The 25,008-nt window shown below is 37.4% G+C and overlaps 1 protein-coding gene across 1 annotated transcript in view; it reads right to left on the reverse strand.

The window, feature by feature from the left end:
• Positions 1-11,146: 11,146 nt before the first annotated feature.
• HFM1 (helicase for meiosis 1) overlaps positions 11,147-25,008 on the reverse strand; it is a gene marked incomplete at its 5' end in the record, with an annotated part of 33,334 nt that continues 19,472 nt past the window's right edge. The window contains 19 exons of the mRNA XM_083867058.1: positions 11,147-11,611; positions 11,884-12,041; positions 12,428-12,533; positions 12,809-12,899; positions 13,336-13,434; positions 13,548-13,657; positions 13,750-13,826; positions 14,658-14,776; positions 15,191-15,286; positions 15,535-15,690; positions 17,133-17,236; positions 17,926-18,083; positions 19,083-19,166; positions 20,104-20,189; positions 22,986-23,117; positions 23,205-23,302; positions 23,514-23,561; positions 23,649-23,755; positions 24,580-24,671. Coding sequence (XP_083723184.1) covers positions 11,545-11,611; positions 11,884-12,041; positions 12,428-12,533; positions 12,809-12,899; positions 13,336-13,434; positions 13,548-13,657; positions 13,750-13,826; positions 14,658-14,776; positions 15,191-15,286; positions 15,535-15,690; positions 17,133-17,236; positions 17,926-18,083; positions 19,083-19,166; positions 20,104-20,189; positions 22,986-23,117; positions 23,205-23,302; positions 23,514-23,561; positions 23,649-23,755; positions 24,580-24,671 — 1,988 coding nt within the window. The 3' untranslated portion in view covers positions 11,147-11,544. The remainder of the gene's footprint in view (positions 11,612-11,883; positions 12,042-12,427; positions 12,534-12,808; positions 12,900-13,335; positions 13,435-13,547; positions 13,658-13,749; positions 13,827-14,657; positions 14,777-15,190; positions 15,287-15,534; positions 15,691-17,132; positions 17,237-17,925; positions 18,084-19,082; positions 19,167-20,103; positions 20,190-22,985; positions 23,118-23,204; positions 23,303-23,513; positions 23,562-23,648; positions 23,756-24,579; positions 24,672-25,008) is intronic.

Raw genomic sequence — 25,008 nt, forward strand, 5'->3', positions numbered from 1 at the left:
GGCTGCGGCTCCTTCCCGGCGGAGGCGGACGTGGGCGCGTCACGTGCGGCCGTGTCCCCGCGGCCCGGCTTCCTACGGCCGTGTCCTGCGGCCGAGTCCCCTCAGCCGTGTGCCCTCAGCCGTGTGCCCTCGGCCGTGTCCTGCGGCCGTGTCCCCTCAGCTGTGTCCTCTCAGCCGTGTGCCCTCAGCCGTGTCCCCTCAGCCGTGTCCCCCCGGCCGTGTCCCCTCAGCTGTGCCCCCACATCCGTGTCCCCTCAGCCGTGTCCCCCCGGCCGTGTCCCCTCAGCTGTGCCCCCACATCCGTGTCCCCTCAGCCGTGTGCCCTCGGCTGTGTCCCCTCAGCCGTGTGCCCTCAGCCGTGTCCTGCGGCCGAGTCCCCTCAGCCGTGTGCCCTCAGCCGTGTGCCCTCAGCCGTGTGCCCTCAGCCCGGCTTCCTGCGGCCGTGTCCCCTCAGCTGTGTCCTCTCAGCCGTGTGCCCTCAGCCGTGTCCCCCCGGCCGTGTCCCCTCAGCCGTGTCCCCACATCCGTGTCCCCTCAGCCGTGTCCCCACATCCGTGTCCCCTCAGCCGTGTCCCCTCAGCCCCGTTTCCCGCGGTGCCCGCGGAGGGCCGTGGCTCGGCCAGCGCACAGACCGCGGCCCGCCAGGACAGGCCGCTCACTGCCATGGTGTCCCTGAACAACATCGCTGCCTTTTCCTGTCAGTTTGTAGAACTAAGGCGTAGAAATGAGTGTCGCCCAACACAGAGCTTCCACACAACTGGATGGTTAAAGAAATTGCACCACAGTATGTATGACGGAGTCGGGAACTAGACACCGGGGAGAAATTCAGGATTTGACTGTGTATAAAGGAGGCCTTGTCCCATCAGAAGTCAACTGATGACCAAAACCAGGAACAAAGCAAGCCTGGAGCACCCACAGAACAGAGAATACCCTTGAATGAAGCAAACAGCTGGGGAGAAAAAGAACCATTAGAGTTATACTCCCTTTCACCTGCTAGCAGTATGTAAACACAGTAAGGTCAAACCTAGACAGAACTGTTGGGTGTGTGACAAGTTTTCTCCAAGAACTTCCGTTTTCAGTCCAGCATGTGTGATCTTTGCACAAGCTCCACACTCCTGCATTCTCCACATCTCCTTGGCTGGGGTGTGGGCCAAACACAAGACCAATTCTTCAGCCTAGACTCATCTCCACGGCAAAAACAATGAACTAAGAATACAGTGTCAGCAGGTTCTATAAATTAGAAGCATTGCAAGGGTTAATAGCAAAAGAAATGGCAGGCTATACTGAGCTTCAGTTACAGCTTCTACACTGAAAGTAAGGATCCTTATTCAGGAGTGAATTTTACTCAATGAAACTCAAATTTTAAGTAAATGCAAATAGCCTACACTGAAAATGTGAAAAATAAACAAAAAATCATTTAATTTAATTTGAGCGCCCAAGCAAGTCATTTTCAAGTCTGTTTAATGTTTAGGAAGAAAAAGCCTTAGTTCAGTCTCTGCAAATGGTTTTAGTTACTTCTGTGACTTTACATCTCTTGAGGATAATCTACTCCTAATAAGGACAATTGCTTAGATTTATTACCCCACTGAGGTCTTGTTAAAGATCTAACAAAAATCCTATTTAAATGAAAAGGACAATAGAATCTTTAAAGTCGGTATAGAGTTTAATTAAAACCTGAAACAGAATCAATGTCTTTATGCATTAGAAAAGCAAAAACAGATTTTGAAGCTGTTAAACTACATGTAATTGGCATAAACCATCCATTGAGCCAAAGTAAAAAAGAAAAAAAAAACCAAAACAGACTATGGTATGGAAATTGGAGTCTATTAATAAATAAAAAACCTGATACATGTGCATAGCACCATATTTTTGCATGCATTTTCTTATTTGCCTAATTTGCTAAGCGTATCTTAGAGCAAACATGAAACAAGCTAGCTGTTAAGTTGAGCAAATCCAAAAGGGACAAAAAGAGACTGATTGAAATCAATGCATTAACATGAACCAGCATTTAAAAACGTTTCATAATGTTCCCAAAGAGAGCATGTAAACTGCAGCAGTCTCAGTGCAAAACTGCTGTAATCTGTGTTCCCATGTAGTCATTATTCATACATGGGAGTATTCAGCTCCTACAGTCATTTTTCATGCATGAATAGTTTAAAACCCAAAATCACTGACACAATCCACAAGGGAGACCTCCCTTTTTAAAGTTAACATCTCGAGAACTCTGGGAAGGAATGTGAAGCCAGATCCCAGTGCATGTGCTGACACAACTCTTCTGTAGGGAAGGATCTGCGTGCAGCCCCACTCCCACCACAGGCACACCCAAGCCTTCCCCAGCCCCAGAGCCACCGCCGGCCTCTGGGGTCCCGTCTGCAGAGCCAAACCCAGCAAGGTCGCAGAGCCAAGCCAAGCCAGGCCAAGCCAAGCCTTGCCACTCCTCCCTTCCCCCACCGGCGTGCAACGGGGACTTGCACATGGGGAAGGGAAGTCAGCCCAACAGCTGCTTTGGGCAGCACTTCCCTTTTCAGGAGAAAATAAATTCTGAGACAAAACTATCCCGTAACCTGTTTCTGCATTAATGAAAAGGCTCTTTTCTCCCTTCTCTCCCACAGGAGATGTGGCGGGCTGGCTGTGGCGGGCAGACACACGGACGGGCTCGGTGCAGAGGGACCGCACACCGAACCGAGGCGCTCCCCGCAGCACTGGCTGGAAATGCTGTCCCGCTCGGCCGGCCTCTCTGGAGGGCCCAGCTGTCACCCGAGAGTGACAAAGCAGAGTCAGGAGGGGACTGCGGTGCGGAGTGGGTCACACGACTCCCTCGTCTGGAAAAATCTCGAAAGGATGGTATGTCACCTTCGCTCTGCAGCACATGAGCCCCTTGTTAGCCATTTAATCAGTCTGGTTACAATACACTGCAAACCCACAGAACTGGCCATCTTACGTAGGCCTCTCTCCAATTAAAATTTACGGGTCTTGCCGGTGCTAGGGTATAGTGGGCGCCCTTGCTTTTAACTTGCATTTTTGCACGGGCGTTCAGTATTTCGGGCTCCCTTTTTAAGCCGGGAAGCACGTGCCCGAAGCAAGGCCAGCCGACTGTCCCCGGGGTCCCTGCCCGCGGGTCTGTGTCACCTGCCCGGCAGTGCCGAGACGGGAGAGCCCTCCGGACAAGCACCGTGGAACACACAGCACGAGCTGTGCCACACCTCGGTCCCACCCTGCGCCTGCTGCCAGCACCGAGGGGAAGCGCACGGCCACACGCGAGTGCCCCCGGCTACCCGGAGCGCGGCCCCCGAGGGTGGCACCTTGCCCGGCCCTGCCGGCCACCCCCGCGCTCGGCCGGCGAGGCAGTGCTGGTCTCCGTCCCGCACGGCCGGCGAGGCAGTGCTGGTCTCCGTCCCGCACGGCACGCTCTGTTCCCCCCGGGGCCGGCCCCGCTCTGTTCCCCCCGCGCGGAGCTCCCGCGGGTGCCCGTTCCCCGCACGGCTCTTGCACGGCGGATGGGCCGTTCCTCAATGCGCCTCGGGCCGGCGATTGTGAGAGTGGCAACGGAGGGGAAACGTCCGATGTGAGCCGTGTGTGAAAAACACTTAGTGTGCGGTGCATCCTGGGGGTTGTATTCCCCAATGACCTTTTTAGAGAAATATGGCCTGAAATCTCTTCTCAGGGCCTGTTTACAAATGGTAGCCAGTACTTAGAATTATATTACCCATTCCACTTGGTGACAAAGAGCTCCTCATTTCCCATTCCATCCACCCAAGGAGTGGAAATGTAAATTTACTGCTGCTCTTTTTTTAGTTCTTTCACTACAAAGCCCAGCACAGTTTCAAGGCAAAGAGGAATGATCGGAAACTGGGATGAAATCTTGGAGCATCCCAAGCCCTTTCAACCACCTCTATAGCTAACAAGTAGAACTACATCTTGGTGAGTTATGACTCCAAATAAAAAATACTATTGAAAATATATTAATACCTGCCAATGACAATTCTAAGCAGGATTTAGGCCCTCTGTTTCATTAATGATATGTAGTTCACTTGCCACATACATAAAAACAAAGGCTACTTTCCAATTCAAGGATGAGTGAAATACAACAGTGGAAGCTAACATTTGAGTCTGCTTTGCTCTTTGTGCACTTTCTTCTGGCAATAACAGCATTGCAAAGAAAGAAGAGAAGCATTGCTTCTCAAAAGATAATTCACATAACAACCTTACAGAACAACTGGCCTGGTACAACAGCTGAGTGACACAGGGCAAGAGAGGAGCTCCACAGCGTCAACAAGCTTTTCTGACAGAACACAGAAAATAGTCACTTACTGTTTAGGTTTCCATGTCTTCACAAGCACATTCCAGTCATACTTCCAAAAGTATCTGGCCAGTCAGCACAACCTTGTATAGCAGTAGACAAAATGCCATCTGCATGAAGTTTGTCTACAGGGGAGAAAAGGCAACATACAGGCATGAAGGTGAGGACTGTCCCAAACTCAGCATTACCCTCGAAGCCTCAGTGCTTCATGTAAGCAACAGGTGGTTCCTAAAGCTGAAGGAGGCAATACTTTGTCTACTATTTTTCCTCCTGTTTTGCTTTTTAGTCGTGTTGTCTTCTGAATTATAAATCTTAGAACAGATACCCACTACTGCATTGAAAGTTACGGGAGTTTTTTATCAGATACTTCTTTAGTAAACTTACCCTGTTGGGGTAAAGGATTGCTGGAGGAGGCTGATGCTGGGCATATGGCTGCTCTGTTTTTGCCCTCCCTGATGCAGAGCTGTGGGACTCTCCTTCCAGGGCTGGATCATGATGTTTTCATGTCTCATACCAACTCTGTCTATGGCTGCACTCACAGATTTTTCAGAGAATGCTTACACAGCTACAACACCTGACACCATATCAGCCCAGCATTTCCCAATATTAGGGGTATGGAGAAATACAGATAAAGTACTTTACTTCCTTCTGTCATCCCACTCCAGGAAAGGAAACATATTGAAGAATGCTGGCAGGAAAAATATTTTTTATTCTTCTGCCATGTCTCTAGGCACTGTAAGACAGTCATTCTGAAGCAAAACTTCTGCCAAAGTAGGCTCTGGTGGTGGAATGCATTTAGAAATGATGGCCAGATGATGGCACAGTAAACGTCCTTCTTTTGACGGGCTGTACGTGATTAGAAATATTCCTTGTTCCATATGCATGTGGAGTATTAGACACATACACTCCTCACACAGAGCAACTCCCTCCCAGAACATGTCAGCAGAGTATTTACTACCAAATCCAGAAGGAGTTTGTGATTCTTACATTGTCCCCATTAATGAGAAAAATGTCACTGTACAAAAGCTCTCTCTTTTTTTCCCTTTCTTATCAAATCCTTCAAACAGCTGATAACTAGCTTTTATAGATTGGAGAGTCAGATGGAATTCTGAATCTATTATTTTACTAAAACCCCAGGGGTCAACTTATCACCTGAAAACCATTTTACATGGACAATTTGACTTTCATGTGGAGTGTCAGAACATACCCTAGATGGAAATCTAAAATAAATTATATGGAATAGTGCCTTCTTTGTGCTGAAATTTATTGGTCCCACACTACAATAATTTTGAAAATTGTATCCCTTAAGCTACAGTGCTGAGATATTATTAACTGCTTGAACTGAAAGAGCAGGTCTGATCGGCTGCTATAAAGTCTATGGACAGAGACTAATTTCTATTGAACCACATGCTTATCTGAAGCTGTGTTCCACCATTGCAAACTGCCAACTTTATTTTCTTCCAGAATACACTGCCCATCTTTTTGCCATCATCCTCAATATGCACTCTCACTCCAGCAAATCCATTCCAGAAGCTAAGAATGTGTCTAAGCTTCTGCTAATGCGGTTGTCTGAGACAATCATACCCGGGAGACAGGGAGGGAGAGAGATGCACTTGTACCTCTTATCTTCCTAACACAGGTTATTTTCCTCTCTAAGCAAGCCTCCAGTCTCTGAAATGCATCTCTGGGATGTATCACAAGATAAGCATATCTATTTCATGGCCAACATTTTCTTTATCACTTCTGCTGCCATACTTTGGAAATAAAATTATTTAATAATGTGCTGATGCTTTGGTCAATGCACCTTTTACTTATGTTAGTACAATTTTTAGAAACCAAACTGACCTCAGAGCCTAAAATCTTTATAATTGAGAAGATAATGAAAATTATAAATGATACAGTTGCTGGGTGACTATTATTTGAGTATAAAATCCCAATTAGACAGAAAAACCTTCTCTAGGCATAACACGTAACACACAAGGATAGAGTTCTGGGATAAGAAAAGTGTATTTCCTATACCCAGAAATCTAACAAGTCTGGACTACAACAGCTAAAATATTACACCTCAACCAGGAAAAATAGTAATAAACCGTACTGCCTCATTTTCATTCAGATAATTTAATAGCCTTTAAAAACTGAAAGAAGTGGCTAAAAAGGAGGTTCTGATTTGCACATCCAAGTTTCTAGATAGCACTACTTTCACTTTTTTTTTACTAGACAGTGAGAGCTAGACAGTGTCAAGCTCTCCATGAGCCATTCAAAACTAATGACAATTCACTATGGCAAATCAGTCTAAGCCGAGAACCTATTGCTTCCAGCAATGGCATTCAGCTCACTAAGACCTTTGTCAAGCAGAAATTCAAAAACCAAGGTGTGGCAGGTCTCTTCCAAACCTTTTAATGCCTCTCTGTCCAACATCTTTCTTTTATTTTAGGATGAATCTAAGAAGAAGCAAGAGCGTGTCAGTAAGTGAACACTTGTCCTGAGTGAGTGGCTTGGCTGCTTAAAGAAACACCATCAAAGGTATTGCCAAAGCAAGGTATAGTAAGAATCTGTGAAAATATCCAGAGTTCAATGGTAAGGTTCACTGTATTATTTATTACACAGATTAAAGCATTAAAAAAGGGTAATATTTCTGTGTCTACTTTCATTACATCCTACCATTTATTAAAGTGACTAGAGCAAATTAGCAGCCTTTTTCTGTCACAAACAACAGGAATTCTCTCACACCACAAATTCACATTACTGGAGATAAGGTAAAGTGCCAAGTTAGGAATTTTCCACTTGTACTGATGAATATTCTGAGTACTTTTAAGTGCTTAAACTGATGAGATAAATGTTTTGGAACCATTTCTCTACATCACAGCTTAATTAGATTGAAAGAAGAAATCCATAATTTCAAGGGATAAAGCCTGAAACTAGCCTGAATCTAGCTGGAAGTGTGATCAGGTATCAACATGCAGCAGCTTAAAACAAGTTACACAAGCTGACCTTATTATGTGTGAATAACAGGTTTCCAATGTAGAAACATGTATTTTTCAATATATTTTTCTGAGCAGAAATCATGTCATTTATATGCAAATCAGACTATATTCTGCAGCTGATTCTTCTGTGCTGAAGCCATGGGAATTATTTGCACTTAATAAAGCCTCTTAAATAGGTTTTGCCTCTAAGTGGGTGGGGGAACAGCAAATATATCAGCCATTTACAGTTACAAGCGTCTTTTTATTTTGAAAGTTATATGCATCCTTTAATAGGAAGTTTCACAGTTACAAAAGAAACATTGTTTTCTTTATATAAACAAAATACCCTTACAGCCTTCAAAACAAAATATTTTGCCTTATTCCCTATGCTCAGCTATCTAAAATGTAGAAATTGCCATCTAGCCTCAGTCAAAAAGACACGCTAGATCCATGAAGTATATGTTAAATACAGGAAGAAATTACTTTTTATTATACCTAGGCACTTTTATTGTATTTGAAAGGACATATACCTTCTTTATGTTCAGTATGGCCACCCCGTACCATCTATTACATTTCTGCAAAACGTGTTAATGTTTTCACACACTACCAATTGGATGTGCCCCTCAAGTCCTGGCACATGGAAATCATCCATTTAAAAAGCACAAGAGGACAGACTCGGGACCACTCAAAGCACATTCCCCAAAGTGTAGTGACAGTGTAGTGTTTCCTTGTGGTAGGTAGCACACTAAAGTAAATTGGGAAACAACTCTCCCTAACAGGGATATAAACAGCCAGGACTGGGACTCCTGTTAAGGGCAGGACTGCAAGTTAACAGTAGCACATCTTGTCCAGTCACTTCACAACCAGAGGGAAGAGCAACAGTGGTCAGCACTGCCTAGAGACTGACCTTCGACAAAAGGGCCCTGAGGGCCCCTGGTGCTTACAGAGGTGCAGTTCTTATCCCAGCCCATTCCATCTGAAACGCCCGTGCAGAGCACATGGAGACCAGGAATTATACCACTGGGAGAAAAGTGAAGGCTTAAACTGATACAATTTAACGTCACACAGATTTCAAGAACAAATACAGAAGCATGGTTCAGCCAGGTTGGCCTTTTTCTCAATTGAACAGTGGCAGCCAATAAACACCTGCCCTTTTTCAATCTGATTGTTTTCAGTCAAGCTGAAATTCATCACTGGAAACACTGTATGTGCCTCAGTTAATTTTCATGGAAGTCTTCCAAAAATTCAACGTGTTATTAGCCCTCTGCAGGAAGTGAATTTTACCCTGATTAATACCTTCTTTTCTATTCCCTTGTTAAGCAAAGGAGCTTGAAAAAAAACAAAAAACAGGCATTCACGGATCTCATTTCAGAGATATAATTAAAGATTCCGGCAGTAAAACAATTGACATGATACAGCTCTTTTGCTCATCTACATAAAATGCAGATGGAATGACATAAAGAGCTTAATGCAAGACACCCTTTCTTTCAGAAGAGGTACCACCAGTACTGTCATAATGATGCATTAGAGTGGTATCATTTGTGCTCTGCAAAATGTCTGATTTTAACTATTTTGTGTACATGGGGTTCATATACTGACTTCTTTCTTCAATGTTATTCTGACTGCCTTTAAGAGCACCAACTTTTATACCTCACGTAACTATTCTGTGAAGGTATATCTAAGTAAAAATATACCCAAATAACAAGAGTCTGACTAGTTGCAATTATTTTAACTTATTCTAACAATTACTGTAATGTTTAACTCATGAAAATCTTCAAAAAATGAATAAAGGCTACATAATTAAAATGTGCTCAAGACATGCATAATGCAATGAAATTATGTCACAGTACATTTGCAATATTCTGTATGCTATAAACTTGCCATATACACAAATATGTCTGGCAGCATGTTTAAACACTCTATTTTCCTATTTTTGGAGATTGGGGGTTTTGAGTCCATATTGCATTTTCTTCAGGCATAGATATGGTTGACCTCAGTTTATATTTTGAAATATAATATTTGTGATAGGACACACACAATATGTGTGATAGGAGAAGGAAGCATATAAAGAAGTTGAAGTTAAATTAAAAGCAGGTATAAGCATGTATTTTATTATGGAGAATCACACAAGTAAGATAGTAAAATCTGACTTCTCATCACATTGAATTTTCTTTCACTGCTCCATTATAGGAAGCAGTATTTTTTATAATGTAAATTTTTTAGAATCATCCCCAGACTAAAGTCTGTGGCATCGTGCTGTATCCCCAAAGAATTACCTACAGAATCCCATTGATTGAAATTCAAGCTATTCATTTAATATTTCAACTCTATGTAGAATTAAAATAAGGATCAGTTTAGACTCTAACAATATTTTATGTACTTTAGTCTGTATTTTACTCATTGGTAGTAGCTTAGTGAAAATGTTTGATGATATCCTGTTGAATTTAATTAGTCTCTCAGCATTTGGTCAGCACCTGAAACAAAGCACCGTGATCTTTTGCAGTTTTATTCACCTTAGGAAAGTTAGATCCTTACATGGATAAAGGAACTCAGTGTCTCATGTGCACGAGGCAATATTCACTGAGCCTGTCTGTGAAATGACAGCACACCAGCTTCTCCATGTCACTCTCATTGCAGGTAATTCGGAGAGTTCCACCAGAGAGCAAGTCAGCCCTACAGTCTGAAATGTCTTCTGACAGTGCCTGTGTCTTTCTAGTGACTAGACAGGGAGTCCAGGTGAACCAGGTTTATCACTTCATGGGATTCAATTAAACAATGGCAATTACAGCTCTCCATAGCTATGCCAACACTTACCTCCTGGGGCATGACCTGGGGTTTTGGTTGCCTGGTCATTTATATGAAGCATCTTTAGAGAAACACCACTGTATCTGCCTGGGAGCCATCTGTTTCCCAAGGAAATCAGAAGATGGTGATGGGCAGGAGATAAAATCTGCATCCTTAAATCTTACCCTGACACAGAACTGGAATGTGTACCTGACTAGGACTGCTGGGCTAAATGTGGCAGCAGTGTAGTAATTCTGAGTTACATCAGCTCAGAAGCTTAATTTAAAAAAATCTGACAAAAAAAGATCTGACACACTAATAACTTTGAGATGTAATAAAATACTTGAGGTGTAGAAAAGTGAGTTAAGCTGGGGCCAATTGGCATTTGCATAGTCAAAAACATACTGAGTAGTGAGTATTGAGACTGCTTAGATGAGGCCATTTTTTCATGCAGAGAAAGAGTTATATCAAGTCAAAAGTGTAAGGAAACACTGGAGTCAAGCAAAATGTTATTAGCTGAGAAAATTACAACCTGGTAGTGCAGCAAAACATGACTGCATTTAGTTGCACCACAAATAATATGGAAAGAACAGACAGCTAATGACTGTAACATGTGATTGTAATATTTTAATTCCTCACATTTTGAATAATTAACAGTAAAAATTAACACTCTCTTGGATTTTAGACAATATCGTATATTCCACTAACTGTTGAACTTACAAGGTCTACTATTCAAACACTAAAGCTACAAGAAGATATCCAAATCCAATGGCTGGTGCCTCAATCTGTATTAGGACACATGAATGCCCATTTTATGACCTTGGGTATGAAAGTGAACAGGCAACAGAGTTTTAGAGTATTTTTACAGACATTTAACAACTGATTTGCTGAGAATCTGGAAACATATATGCTTAAGTAGCACACTTTTAATAATACGTTTATAGCACTGTCAAAGGGAATATCTAGACTCCAGAATAATTTACCATTCTATTACCTATATTTATAAATCTAATTATTTTACAGAATCAGCACTATGAACAATTCACCTTTAGAGAAACTGAAAGAAAAACCAAAAAAATTACAGTATTTCCAAGGAAAGAGTCTTTCATTCATTTAAAGACTACTTGAGAAGCAGAACATGTTACTATAAACACATTACTACAAATCCCTTACTTTCCCTCATGGGATGTTCTTTTATCTACAAGCACCCTGAATTTGTGAACTATTCTCCTTTGACATATTTCAATATTTTTTTAATAATCCTGAAAACAGCAAGGTCAACAAAACAAATACTTAAGTACTTATCAAAACAAGATATTATTTCTTATATTCTATAAATTCTGTAAATGAGATATCAGTTTTGTTATTATATATCCGTGCAGCAATCCAGCTATTGATAAATAGGTAACAAATCAAATTCTCTTGACTGAAGCCTTCACTGTAAAATTGGCTGTAAGTTCTTTCCCCAGCACTTAGAATGTATTTTGTTTACATGTTTTACAAAATACCATCAAATATTCCAAGAAAGGGCTTGACATCATTGGATTCATCATCAAGCAGATATCTAAAGAAGATAAAGCAAACAAACAAATTAGGTATAGCACATCAAAACCTATGGAATCAGGAACACTATATAGAGTCAAGAGAAACCAAGGTAAGCAAGAAAATTTAAAGTAATTTCTCTTTTAAGAAGAGTTAATTTTTACTATTATTGTGAAAACTAAATTTTTAACAATGAATATTAGAAACTAACAAATTGCCTGAAGTTCTGTGTTCCATGGAGACATAAGCACTGAACACTACGGAAACAGAAAAACATATATAAGTCTTTATTACCTAGGGTCTAGTTCTTTTTCCTGTTCTTTTGTGAAAATAAAAAAATCTTCTTTCTTGGTTAATTCAGAAGAGTCAGAGATTATTTCTGGGATGGAAGAACACTGTACATTTTTTTGCTCTTGAAAAAGACTTGAAGGCTTTTTGCCTTGAAAACCGAACTGCAACACAAAAGTTAAAAAGTTTATATGGTTAAACCAACTGAAACTCCCAGAGTGTTCTAGAATGTAGTACTGGTATTTAATTGATGGTTGGGTGTTTGACAAGGAATAAGCATGTGATGAGTCTAACTATATACTGGATGGAGAAACTATCAATCTGAGTAAATAGTTTTGAGATCATGCTATATAACGTAAATTCATACTCTATTTCTTTGTACCAGGCATATCCTACTAAATACAGAATGCATGCAGGTTTGGACAACACAACAGAGAGGTTCAGAAATTTAGGATACCCTAATTGATTCATAAGTCAGGTACAGCACATATATTTACACAGTAAATACTCTAATTATAGAAAATTCTGTTATCAATATATTTTTACTCACCGAACTTATATTTCTATTCCGTACAGAAAAATTCACTTTTGATGTGCTATTAACCATAGAAGCATCTGAGTTCTGAATATTGGTCTCATCTTGTACCATGCATGAACTGAAAACACCAAGTTGAATAATTTCAGTATTATAACAGAAGTGCAAAATTATTTGCTTTTCAGTTCAGGATTTTCAATTTGTTTCCCTGCACACTTAAATAAAAACCAAATTAAAATCATTCAACAATTCATACCTTTTAAACACTGAAATTTCACTCACTTTTACAAGTGAACAACCTTCTATATATTTGATTACACAGATATATGTGAGATTCAGAGAACATTTTAAACTGAATAAATCGAATAAAATAGTAGTAAATTATGTAAGTCTTACTCTTTTGAGATGTTATTTGTGGCTTTGCTTGCTGTATACTGGCAGAGGGGTTGACATTCATCTGGAATTTGAAGGCAGATATTTCCATGTTCTGTGAAAGAATGAAAGTTTAAAAAGAGAGCTGAGAAGCAGCCACAACCTGTTGTAAATATTTCACACGACATGATAAATAATACTTTGAAAATTATGGAAGTGTCTTAACACATGAAATGTTTCTTCTGTGGGTTTTGGTCTAATATAAAGATAAGCAGAGGTATACAGTCAGTATACATTATGCAATAAAAATTATGCAGTTGCAGGCCATCCAGAAAATTTTAATTGTGACTTCTTCAACTCTCCCTTCTGTATTAGATTTGTCAAAATATGTGTGACATTCAAGGTAGAATAATAAATCTGACAGTCAAGTCTATTAACCAAACATTTCAGGTGGCTCTATTCATTGTATACTATAATAATTTATTCTCAGATAAGAGCCCATAGAATAATTTGTACGTAGGAAAGAAAAAAGTCTGTTGAAATAACCTTACCTAATTCTCTACTGACAAAATTACTAGCAAATACCAATTTCTCATCATCAATATCGTCCCAAATATCATCTCTCAGTTCAAAGTCCACATTCAAAGCATCTGAAAAACAACATCTGTTTTTATCAGATGCAGATCAGGCAGAAAAATGTAAAGCATTAATTTAAAGATCAAAACAGTGAACATTTGAATTTTAAACATTAGCAATAACTTACTACTCTTTCCACAATTCCAGGATTGCAGTTGTTTCTGAGACATTTCTATGGTATTAATATTATCTATCTGGTCCACTGAAGGTGATGAAGATGACAGTTTATTGCTAGACCTATTAAAAAAAATAAAATCAGTGACATGTGAGTAAAACAGCTGCACAAAGTTGCAAAATAATTTTATTCACAAAACAATTCTTAGCAGTACCTTGGCAAGGCTGGCAATAAAGACTTAGGTGTAAAAACAAATTGTTTGAGATCCACATTTTCAGCTTGCTTTAACATCTGCATCCAAAGAAAGCAAAATATTTTAACTTTTACGATATGAACATACTGAGAACTGTTATTTTTTAACAAGTTTAATGACATCATTAATATTGTAAGTTATTGTAATATTTAAATGTCATAAAACCTTTCTAAAGTCTGCTTATCTAATGTACTCAGTTAAAAAGTTTTTAATGATGTGCTTCTAGTGGAGGTATCCAAGCACCCTGGCAAAGCCAGACTGGTTGACTCTCATCTGTATTAGCTGTAGGCTAAATAAGCCTCTATTGCAAACAAACAAGCAAAGAAAGCTGTGAGGTGGAAATAAAACCCTCCAATACCTCAAATATCATTCTTGCTGCAGAAAGACCTAGTTTAACACTACATTCAGAGGAATAAAGTGAAAGCCATTAAATCTTTCAGAAGTTTAAAACTAATATGGATGGTTTTTAAACAACTGGATCTACCTGCCAGTGAAAAAAGGACTCTTAATACCATGACTAATAAATACCACAATTTGTTTCATTCAGGTCATATTTTGCCAAACCAAGTCACAGTGCAGTATCTTCCAATAATGCCTCTGAACCTCACCAACCACAACCTATCAAATGCCATAAAATAAAAAAATACAGAGGACATGCACAAAAGTGGACCATTGGAAATGTCCCAAAGAACAGTAGAGCCTTTCAAAGATTCCTGGAGCTTTGCACTTCTTTACTTCTTGCACTCCACACAGAAAAGTAAAACTTGAATGTTCATATTTAGTGATAAAATTCTCTCTGCAAACAATGCCTACAAATATGTAACAGATTAAAATAAACCTATTAAATGGCTGACTGCATTCAAGCGAACCTTTAGCCGTTTTACTGGGGGTAAAGATGAATTTGAGTTCCTGCTCCTTAAATCAGCTAGGTACAAAGAAAAGTTTGTGTTTCCATTCATCTGTGACTCTGGAGGTACTCCAGTTTTACCTGAGAAAATGAAGCAAAATAATATTTAGATTAATTATAAGGGATAAATCCTAATTATTTTCAAACTACTTTGAAAAACTTTGCCACTAAGCTTAGTATCTTCTGCTAAAAGATTCTAAAAGATTTAACATGTTAACTACAAAATCTAACACAGTATTTATATAAAAGCATAACAAGCTTGACATTTTTTAAAATCATATGCTAAGTATAAAAAGTATTATTAATCATTGTAGTGCCTATGAAAGTGTTATTGACAAAGCTATTTATAACTGCTTTTATGACTGTATCATAACAACTCAGGCCCCATTCTCTTGCTTGTATTGTTTCTGTTAACAAAGCCATTGGTATGATGGGAGCTGTTCTAAATTGCATTTGTCTAAAAGTACCAGAAGTTGTAGATTTAATGAAACTCACAGCAGTCGTGCCCACATGCATCTTTATTTTTACAGCGGTGGTTACATTCTCTGTTTCCATTTTTCTTGTAAGCAATCTCCTGTTTAGATCTGCCTCCTAGATAAATATAATACAGAAATTCAAACAGTTATATTGGATACCAAACACCCATGATTTTTCTTGTTTTCAAAATCATCAAAGAATTGCACTGTAGTACTTGACAAGTAGAAGCAGCAGAGTTATATTTTTATTACCTTTGAGAAAGAAACAGCAGGGATAAATAAAGATCTAGCTCCCTAGTGAAAGCAAAATTCAATTTTCTGTTGACTTTTGTTTTAGACAGATACTTTGATCTGACCATTTACCTTTATCTACTTCTGCTGCTGGCAGGCTTTGGGGTGAACCATAACGTTTATCAAGTGTAGATGCAACTTTCAGTTTTTGATTTGTGACCACCTTACATCTCTCTGTTTTTGGTGCTAAGTAGAAGGCTGTATATGCTTGCTTTATATCAAGGCCAACTTGGAAGAAAAAAGACAAAAAATATTAAAACTGCTTTAAACTGTTTGTATACTACTGATTCTCTTCAGTATTCTAAAGTGTTTAAGCGAGTAAATATTAACCAAAGATCATGGAAATTTTTTAAAAATAATTTGCCCTTAAAGCACACTCTTGTATTACCAGATTCTTTAGGATTGAGAATAAAAACCCCAAACGTTTTTTAGAATTAAAGACATAGTTACTAGAAGAAAAACAGAATTTAACCAAATATTCTTGTATTGTGTTAAAACTACATTTATCTATGGCTTTGCACTGCTGATAAAATTTTAAATTTTATCCAGTACTCCAGTCTGTGTTCAGCAGTATGAGGAGCTTTGTACTGGGAAAGGCATAAAATGAGTATGTTGATAATTCTTCTCAAGTGGAAAGCAATAATCATGAGAGACTGAGAGACACCCTTTGTAAAGAGAGTAATTTTGTCTTTTATCAGGGAAATAAAGTTTGCTGGAAAACCAGACAGGCTTTTAAAAAATGTGAGCTTTACTTCAAATCTGAAATAGGAACAGTCTTCAAAATAAGTAAATTGTTTTAATCTAATTTCACTGTTACCAGTTTCAGAGAAATTAACTGTTGTGCTGAATTTTACTGAATTCAGTACAACATGGAGATAAAAGGACAATTTTAATTTCTGTGTGGTTAGAAAACCTGTCTTTTTCCAGAGCCACAGGTCTAGCTATAGAAATATAGATTATTCCAGGCTTAATTATTGTAATAATCTCAATGTCAGTATTTACCATGGAAGCATCAACTACACTTCAGTTAATCTGGCACACAGTAATCTTCTTTACTGGGGGCGGGGGGCATGATGACAGAATTTAATGGAGCCACTCTGTTTTTAAATTGTTTTTCAAAGTTTTGTGTTTCAAGCTCATAAGGGTCTCTCCTCATTTGCTGCTGTAGTTCCAATTGTATGGAAACTGACACTGAGGGGACCCATGTTTAAATCTGTTCACAGTAAGGCACAGTATTTTCATCTGTAGGAAATTCTTGTTACCAAAGTAGAGATGAATCCATATCCAACACCTCTTTACTACAATGGAAAATACACAAAGACAGCTCTGCTCAGCATAAATAACCTTTCAGGCTGATAGGTTATCCCTACTGGAAGTTAACTCACTTGAAGGAGAAGGATAAAAGAGAATCCCAATCTGTATCAACAGAGCAAAATACTGTCTCCTAGTAGGCGTTTTGATGCTCCCCACTTCCTTAATGTGGCAGTAAATTAAATAAACAGGTAAGTAATTGTGAGAGATAGTATGCAACTCAGTAAAACATATATAATAGAGGTTTGTTTCCGGACCAGCTCACTTTATTATACTTTGGCTTAAGAGAAAGTGTTTCAGTAATTTGTTCCAGAATCTTATGCATATTGGTTTTTAATTCAAAGAATACCCTAACCTACCATAATCAGAACTAATTAAATTTATACTAATATCTTCTGATTTAAGAGCTCTTTTAACTTCAATTTTCTTCATCCAATTTCCAGTTTTCAGCAGCACAGAATCCCTGTAATGCATCAGTAAAGTTGTTAGACATTGACAATGAAAACACAACTGCATACTGTATCTGTAACCCAGTGAAAGAGCCTGTATTTGGTCCTAGTACTTTAGTTTTGCTTGATAATTGGTCTAAGAATAACTTTCCAATAATGTATGATTTATGGCCATAAGAGGGCCAGGATCAGTTTCAGTTGTGCCAGAAGTGCCAGATTTCTCATGAAGGTCAAGCAGTTGGAAAAGATTTTGTTTCTCTTTTCCCATTTGCTCCAAGCATCTCAGCCAAATGGAGAATTTAAATCCATCTCTGAGGGAAAAATCCCTATTTTTAAAATATAATTAAAGAAATATAGGTAACAGGAGTAAGTAATAACTGGCTTACCTATCTTTTTAATAGGTATTTTACTTGTTTTAGATTTATGGGAAAATTATTATGACTTTTCCATAATATGACATTGATGTTGAACAGATATTTACACGTGCTCTCTGCACTGACAAGCACACTGGCATGTTTTGGGGGTTTCTGAATCTTGTGTAGCATTTTAAATGACAACAGTGACTAGAAAATGCTGTAGGATAAAGAATAATTTTGTACTATTAGACATCAGTAGGAAGTATTGAAAAACCTGCAAGTCATAGAACAGATGAAAAGCCAACACCATAAAACGATGCGAGGCAAAAAACCACTATCATACATACATAATTTTCTGATTAAAAATGACTTGGTTGTCAGCATCTCCTATGACCAACGTAACATAGTGGAAGTCTGGCGCTGTTCTCTTTGTCTGTAGCTGCTCATAGTTTGTTAATGTGACGGTTACTAAGATTTCAGCCAACATGTCACTGTATTTTGGAAGCTAAGGGAAAATGATACAGAAGACAAAACTGCTAAAATATGCAAAGTAAAATATATGCCCGTCCATAAATTTCTATCTGTTGATACAAGCACAAAAGCTTGACTCAAGCAATTTGAATTTGTGGTACAATTTTTATTTGTTGTTCTGAGACACTGATTTCCAGTACTAGCTTGGCCAGAGCTGAATATTATAAGTTTGATTTAGTACTGAGAATCAAAGACAAATGCAAAGAGAAATATGCAAGAATAATACTTCTTATATAGAAGCTATATTTTGGCATCGTAGCATTCCTCAATAAGATATTTATAATTGTTAAATCTTTGTTCTGAGAATTGAGCTACTCATCTGGTATCAATGTCAAATGAAAAGTAAACTAGAACTGATTGTTATACCAATAGTATTTCACACATCTATTGAGTTTTTAGCTTGAAATGTGTCTTCATTTCTACCAACTTTAAGGTTACTTTTCAAATTTTGATTTTAGAAGTGTCTTTGTAATCCATATAAAGACAAAATGCATATCAGAACCTCAAAGCTCTTGATTACACATAGAATTGTACCCTTCCTTTGAAAGGGCATCAGCTAGGTTAATGTCATAATTTATTGTTTCTCTATATTCCTAAGTGTGCTATAGAAAATAAACATGAGTTAATACCATTTCAGTAAGCTTTATTTTGGTGTTTTGCTGTCTCTAGGGTTTGTTTAAATTCAAGATAGAAGAGACCTCTCAGACTCACATATAATGCTAGAATGTGAATATACTGGTTTACATTTGTAACATAAAATGGTATCAATGAGAGAGGCCAATATATTATAGGGAATGTCTGTTCTAAGGCGATTGGAAGATTTAGAAGTTTCATTCTACCTACAAAGCTGGAAAGAGGTCACAATATTGTGTGATCTTCCATCCAGGAAGACTCAAAATATTTTTTAAGTCAGTATTTGCTTTTTCATTTAATAATACCAGCATAAAAACAAAATAAATATAAAAGAATGTACCTGTTCAATTTTAAGTTCATATTTTGGAAGGTGCAAAACAGACTCTTTTATCTGGTTTCCAAAAGGAGGATGTCTGTTTAAAATCTGCAAAGATGTAAATCCAAGGAATCAAGGGTCACCTGAGTATTTATGTTAGCAATAAAAGCCCCTTTCACTCTTGGTTCCCTACTGTCAGTGATGCCCAGAATAGCAACATTACCAAAAGAAAATTCCAATACTTTTTCATGTTGCTACTGCTATTGTTCAGTTAACAGCCAATCAACTACCAATGACTACTCGAGTTTTATATGAGATGACTCTTCTATGTTGCACAAGCTTTAAATAAAACAGAATAAATTACAAGAAAAAAAATAAAAGGAGCCAGAAATGAGAAATCAAATTTCCAAAGTCAAAACAGAAAAACCCAAGTAAGATTTAGAAGCCTGTTATATCTTCCAGAACACCAGAATAAGTTTCCACAGAAAAGAAGCCAAGAGCCAAAGAACCAGTCCTAGGGTAACATTTACCTTTCCTAAAATAAGAAGTGCTTCATAGATGATTTAGAAGATTTTTATTCTACTCCTATCTCAAACTTGCAATAATGGAAATTTGGGATATTCGTAATTCACATACACTTAGAGAAACTGCAAATACATATTCCTTTTATATTTTTCCAACACTCCCAATAGAGAAGTGCATATTGTCCTTTGTTTCAAACCATGGTAATGATAAAATTCTACCTATTTAAGCATCCGCTTTCCACAGCCAGCCCAAATCATGAAATCATCATTCACGTTAAATTTGCTACAACATCATACACATTTTCAAGGAAAACCAGTAGTAGCTACACAGCTTTTTAAATTTTAATTTAACTAGTAAGTTAAAATAAATAAATCACCTTAAATAAATAAATCACCTAAACATCTAAATTTTGCTGTGATCATTAGCAAATATATATTAACTATACTGCTTTTAGTAGTAATGGTATTAGTCTTCAGTATTTTCTCTATCATATTTATCTATGTTCAAAAGAATAAGTTACCAATTCAAGCTCCCTTGCATTTATGTCTTCAATTTTTTTAAATGATGTCAGCCCAGCATTTACCATAGCATTTGACAGTGATACACCTGTAAAAAACAAGTTTTATGCTGTTAAAGAACAATAAATAACCTCAAATTATTCTGCATTACAGCAGGTAAACTCAAAGCATAAATAATTTTATGTTACATTTGATGCAGCTTTCTGTCCAGCAAATCACTAAATTTATTTTTTTCATTAAGTATTTCAGTATTATTTAATTTCTCCATTAGTAAAGAGAAAAAGAAATGCAATACAAACCAAACATGAAAATATACAAATTTCAATTATTACAACGTTCACATTTTCTATAGGAAAACAGATTTTAGATCACCTTCTACAAGAGTCAAGAAACGTGTTCTGTGTAAATATATATGATAAAAAAGCATTCCGCACAGTATTGTCTCAGAATTTTTCCCTACTCAAGAAATTATTTAATTATGTTGAAATAATAAAGACCTCAATGTTTTTGAGCAAGTTAATAATAAAATTAACTAAAAAATAAGTATTTATTATAATCTTCTACAAGTCATTGCAGCTTTAGCAAAAAGCTTTCCCATGGCATATAAGCCATAAGAGCATAGAATTCCATTTACACTTTTATTTCTCTACATGATTCAGTATTTTCAGTAAAATTTAGAATTACCACAGCATATGAAAAGGCACTTAATTCATCTGGAACTACAGCCTATTATAATAACTGCAACAATTGTAGGTAAAAAATAGTACCAAATACTTAGAATGAGTATTTGGATCCTTCTCACACAGTTCTGCAAACAGTATAAGAAATCTGAAAACTAGATGGGAAACCTCTTTAGATACTTTTAGGTTACTTCTTGGAAGACATGACAGTAATTTTATAAAAAAAGACTTAACTCAAGAATTCAGTAATTTAGAGAAACAGAAGACCTTTCATCTTTTTATGTGTATTTGAACATCTTTTGGGTCTGACTTAGGGAAAACACCTTTTACCATCTCCCTGCTCCTTTGCAGAAGCTCTGCAGTCTGAACACTGGCAACTCTCATATTACTTCTGCTGCTAGAGCTGCTGCCCTGTTTCTTTATAACTGAAGCTGAAGATTAACTCTTTTATCCTAATTCCAAAAATGGCAGAAGGATTTCCACCAGTGAAGAGAATACTAGATATAAATAAGACTTCTCTTTATTTTCATCTACACTTCTGAGCAAAAAATAAATGGGGGTGGGAAGAAAATTGAACAAGTAGTAAATGTCATAAATCCTATATGACAACTGATCATTATCCTGTCAGAACAAGCAAACAAATCAAACATACCATTCAACAAGAGGGAGTATAATTATTGGACAAGAGTTGGAGAAATGCAGTAAGAATTCAACTGAATAATCAGTCTCAGTACAGCCAAGTGTCAGTCAAAGAACAGTCACTCTTATAATGGAAATCCTGATTAATAAGGCATTTTTAAGGTCCAAAAATAGCATACTGAGATAAGAGTTAAAAAATTAAGGATTTCTGAATATGCTTCATGGTATCAGCAAATTTCTATAAACTTAAACAATTCATCTAACTTCAGAAAGAAATGGAATAAGATTAACCATAGGCAGAGGTTAAAAATCACATCATACTACAGGCTCAATTCAATGTTTGACTCAGGAAAAGAGTGAACTGACAGAAGAATGTTCAAAAGAAGCTTGTGAGGGGAACAAATGACACTTTGGAAGTCAGCGGTTCTTTGTAACATACATTGCAAGAGCTATGACAGCATAAGAAAAAAGTACCCAAACCCAGGAAAATTGGACAGAGATGTCTGTATATACACACTTATATTATTAAAAAACTAAACGTGACTTTATTCTACTGAATATAGTGTACAGGAAAGGATTTGTCTACACTGCAAGTGCCATATTTATTCCACTCATCCTAACTCCACAGAAATGCTGAACATGAGGCAGATTCCTCAGATGATTGTGTCAACATTGCCACAGGTGTGGGATAGTGGAAACGTGTTCCCAGCACTGTGCTGTGCACAGGCTAACCAGCCCTGCCCTTGCTTTGAATCCACATGAATGAAGCATTACAGCCTCTGCACTTGAGCAGGGAAGGCTGCAAGGTACTGTACCCTAAGGACCTCTGGGTTTAGCCATTCTCTAATTTGCAGATCTCTGTACTACACTGTTCACTGCAGAGCTGATGTATCTCTAAAGAAGAAATACAGAGAATGTTGCAGTGAATTTTGAAAACATGAAGGTATGATAACACCAGACATCAAAGCAGGAAGATACACTACTACCTCAAACAAGTATGACTACATTTTTATAACACAGAGGATTCAAAAATTTCTGAACTCCTTTTCAAATAATTATGACAAGCCTGTACTTCTAGCCAGAAGTTCATTCAGTAACAGGATACAGTGAAAGGAAGAAGATCATTAGAAACTTTTGATCATCATGTGTATAAGAACCTCATGAAAAATAAATTTATTTCTTTTTCATGATTCGTATCCTTTTCAATGTGAATTAAAAGGTTTTCATGCATACAAGTAAGAGGACCTACAGTAACAGCTGCTTGGAAAGGAAGGCATAGCCTAGTCAGGGGCACACAATCACATCAATGTGGAATATGTCTGGGATACTGAGAGGAACATTAAGGAATAACAAAAATTCTGAAATACTTTGAAAGCCTGAAGAAAATTACTAAACATCTTACTTTTGTTATGGCAGATTCTTCTGGGAACTGTGGTACTCCATTGTGGCAAATAAGTAATTAGCAGACTAATCCATTTACGTAAACAGACAACACAGAGATTAGCAGGCTAATTATGAGATTTGATTATCTGTCAACATTTCTATGATTTCTACTTAGTACCTACCAATTTTTTCCAATTGTTTAGACACATGAAGTGAATTTTCCCAAAGTCTGCACCTGAAACACTTTGCTAAAATCAAAGAGTTTAATAAAGCAGAGAAGTTGTTCTTAGATGATGACAGAAAGTCAGATAACCCTGTAAAAGGAAGATTGATTATGTCAATAAACTAAAATGTAGTTTATTAGTATATGTACCAAAGAAAAGGATTAAATTTTACCATACATCTAGTAACTCTCAAGCCATTTCTAAATATTCTGCCAGTATCTTGTGTCAAAGTAAAGTCTTGAATAGGAATACATCCCAGCTGAGCCTGAATGAGACTGGAAAAAGAATGGGTTTGATACGTATAAGCTATACTGTAGAAAAAGAACAACAAAAAAGTTTCTAATGGGGAAAAAAGAGGAAATTCAGAGTAGAAACAAGAAAATACAAGAACTGGTCCTCTGCAAAATGACAAAAAAAAATTAGCAGGGACTTCAAGAGCCATAAAATGTTTTTCAATAAAAAACAAAAAGGCAGCATAATATTTACCAGTTTACTTTCATTTCTCTTGTTTTTATCCTCCCCTCCATGGGAAACCTATGCATGAGAACATACATATTTTCTACAATTAATTTTATTTGTTGTTACAAAGGTACTTTTGATTTTCAATGCAGTTTTAAATACCTGATAGTTATTTTGTCTTTGTCTTTATTCAAAGTGTTCAAGATTTTCTTTTCATTTGTTCTTAACTTCACATCCACAAATTCTGTGCAGTTGGAGATCATGGTAATCTGTAATAATTATAGGGTTTTAGCAATTGTTTTAATTTGCCATTTCTTCTATCACTTCTTCTAACTCTTTTTTAAAAAGAACACTTTAAAAAATTTCTCGTCTCAACAGTATGACCATGAAGACACAATCCATCAGTTCTTTTTAATACTGAGCAACATTCCTTCCTCTTCCTATGAAGGCTATTAATGAAAGGGAATTTTTTTTCTTTCAGCTTTTAGATTACTATTTCAGTTGAGATTATCTAAAGTCAACCACACACATTGCTAACATTTTATACAAGGCAAATACAAACAACTTTTTCTGTAATATATTTCACCTTGCTTTCTTCACACTTTAACAACAAAGAAAGTCACAGGAAAACAAGTGTTCCATTTTTTCATGGCAAATCTGTTCTACCATAGTATTGGCTTGAAAGCAAAATGTCTTGTGATTCTGATAACAACCTGTTACCTGAAAGAGGAAAGTTGCTTAAAACAGAAGACAATTCCCTTAAAACCTGCTCTTGATGCAGCTGGTTTCTGCAACCAAAAAAACTACTAAACCAGAAGGCATTAAGGCTTTTAATACAGAAACAGAACAGCTTCATCAACTTTGCATCTTCATAAGCAAGGTTAGTGAGGGGAGAAAGACTTGGAAATCAAAAGATCTCAAAGTTCAAAGCCTCAAAAATACTCCATATAGAATTTAATTAGATGTATTCTCTAAAACTTTACATAAACAAAGCCTGAGCTCTTTAAAATAAATCACACCTTATACTTCTTTTCTTAGACTGTTTAAAAACGATTGAACAGATGTAATTAAAAAAAAAAAAAAGTCAAATTACCAATTCATTTAGTGTCTCAGTTCCCTTAATTTTGAAAAACTGCTTCACTGTATCAAATGCAATGTAATACCATGCCATTAATCTTCCAGTATCTGCAAAAGAAGAATATACCTTAAAAAATAAATATGCCAAGAATATTTCAGTGGGTTGGAGTTTCTTAAGCCACATAATTAAATTAACTTTCTTACTACAGGCCTCTGTGAGATTTACCAGCACTTCTCTGTGTGTTATTGCTCCCAGCTGTCTGATGGACATTACTGACCCCACCATGGCCTGGCAGAAAGAACAATGTGCCGGTTACAGTCCTCTCCAATGGAGATTGTCACACTAACACACCAGGCAGTGAACTGTGCTTGCTAAAGAGCCAACCACCTCTATCAGAGGACTGCAGAGAAGATGAGGTATTGATAAAACCTGTCCTTCATTGCA

The sequence above is a fragment of the Zosterops lateralis genome, assembly GCF_965231275.1.
Source record: "Zosterops lateralis genome assembly, chromosome: 9".
Taxonomy (NCBI): Eukaryota; Metazoa; Chordata; class Aves; order Passeriformes; family Zosteropidae; genus Zosterops; species Zosterops lateralis.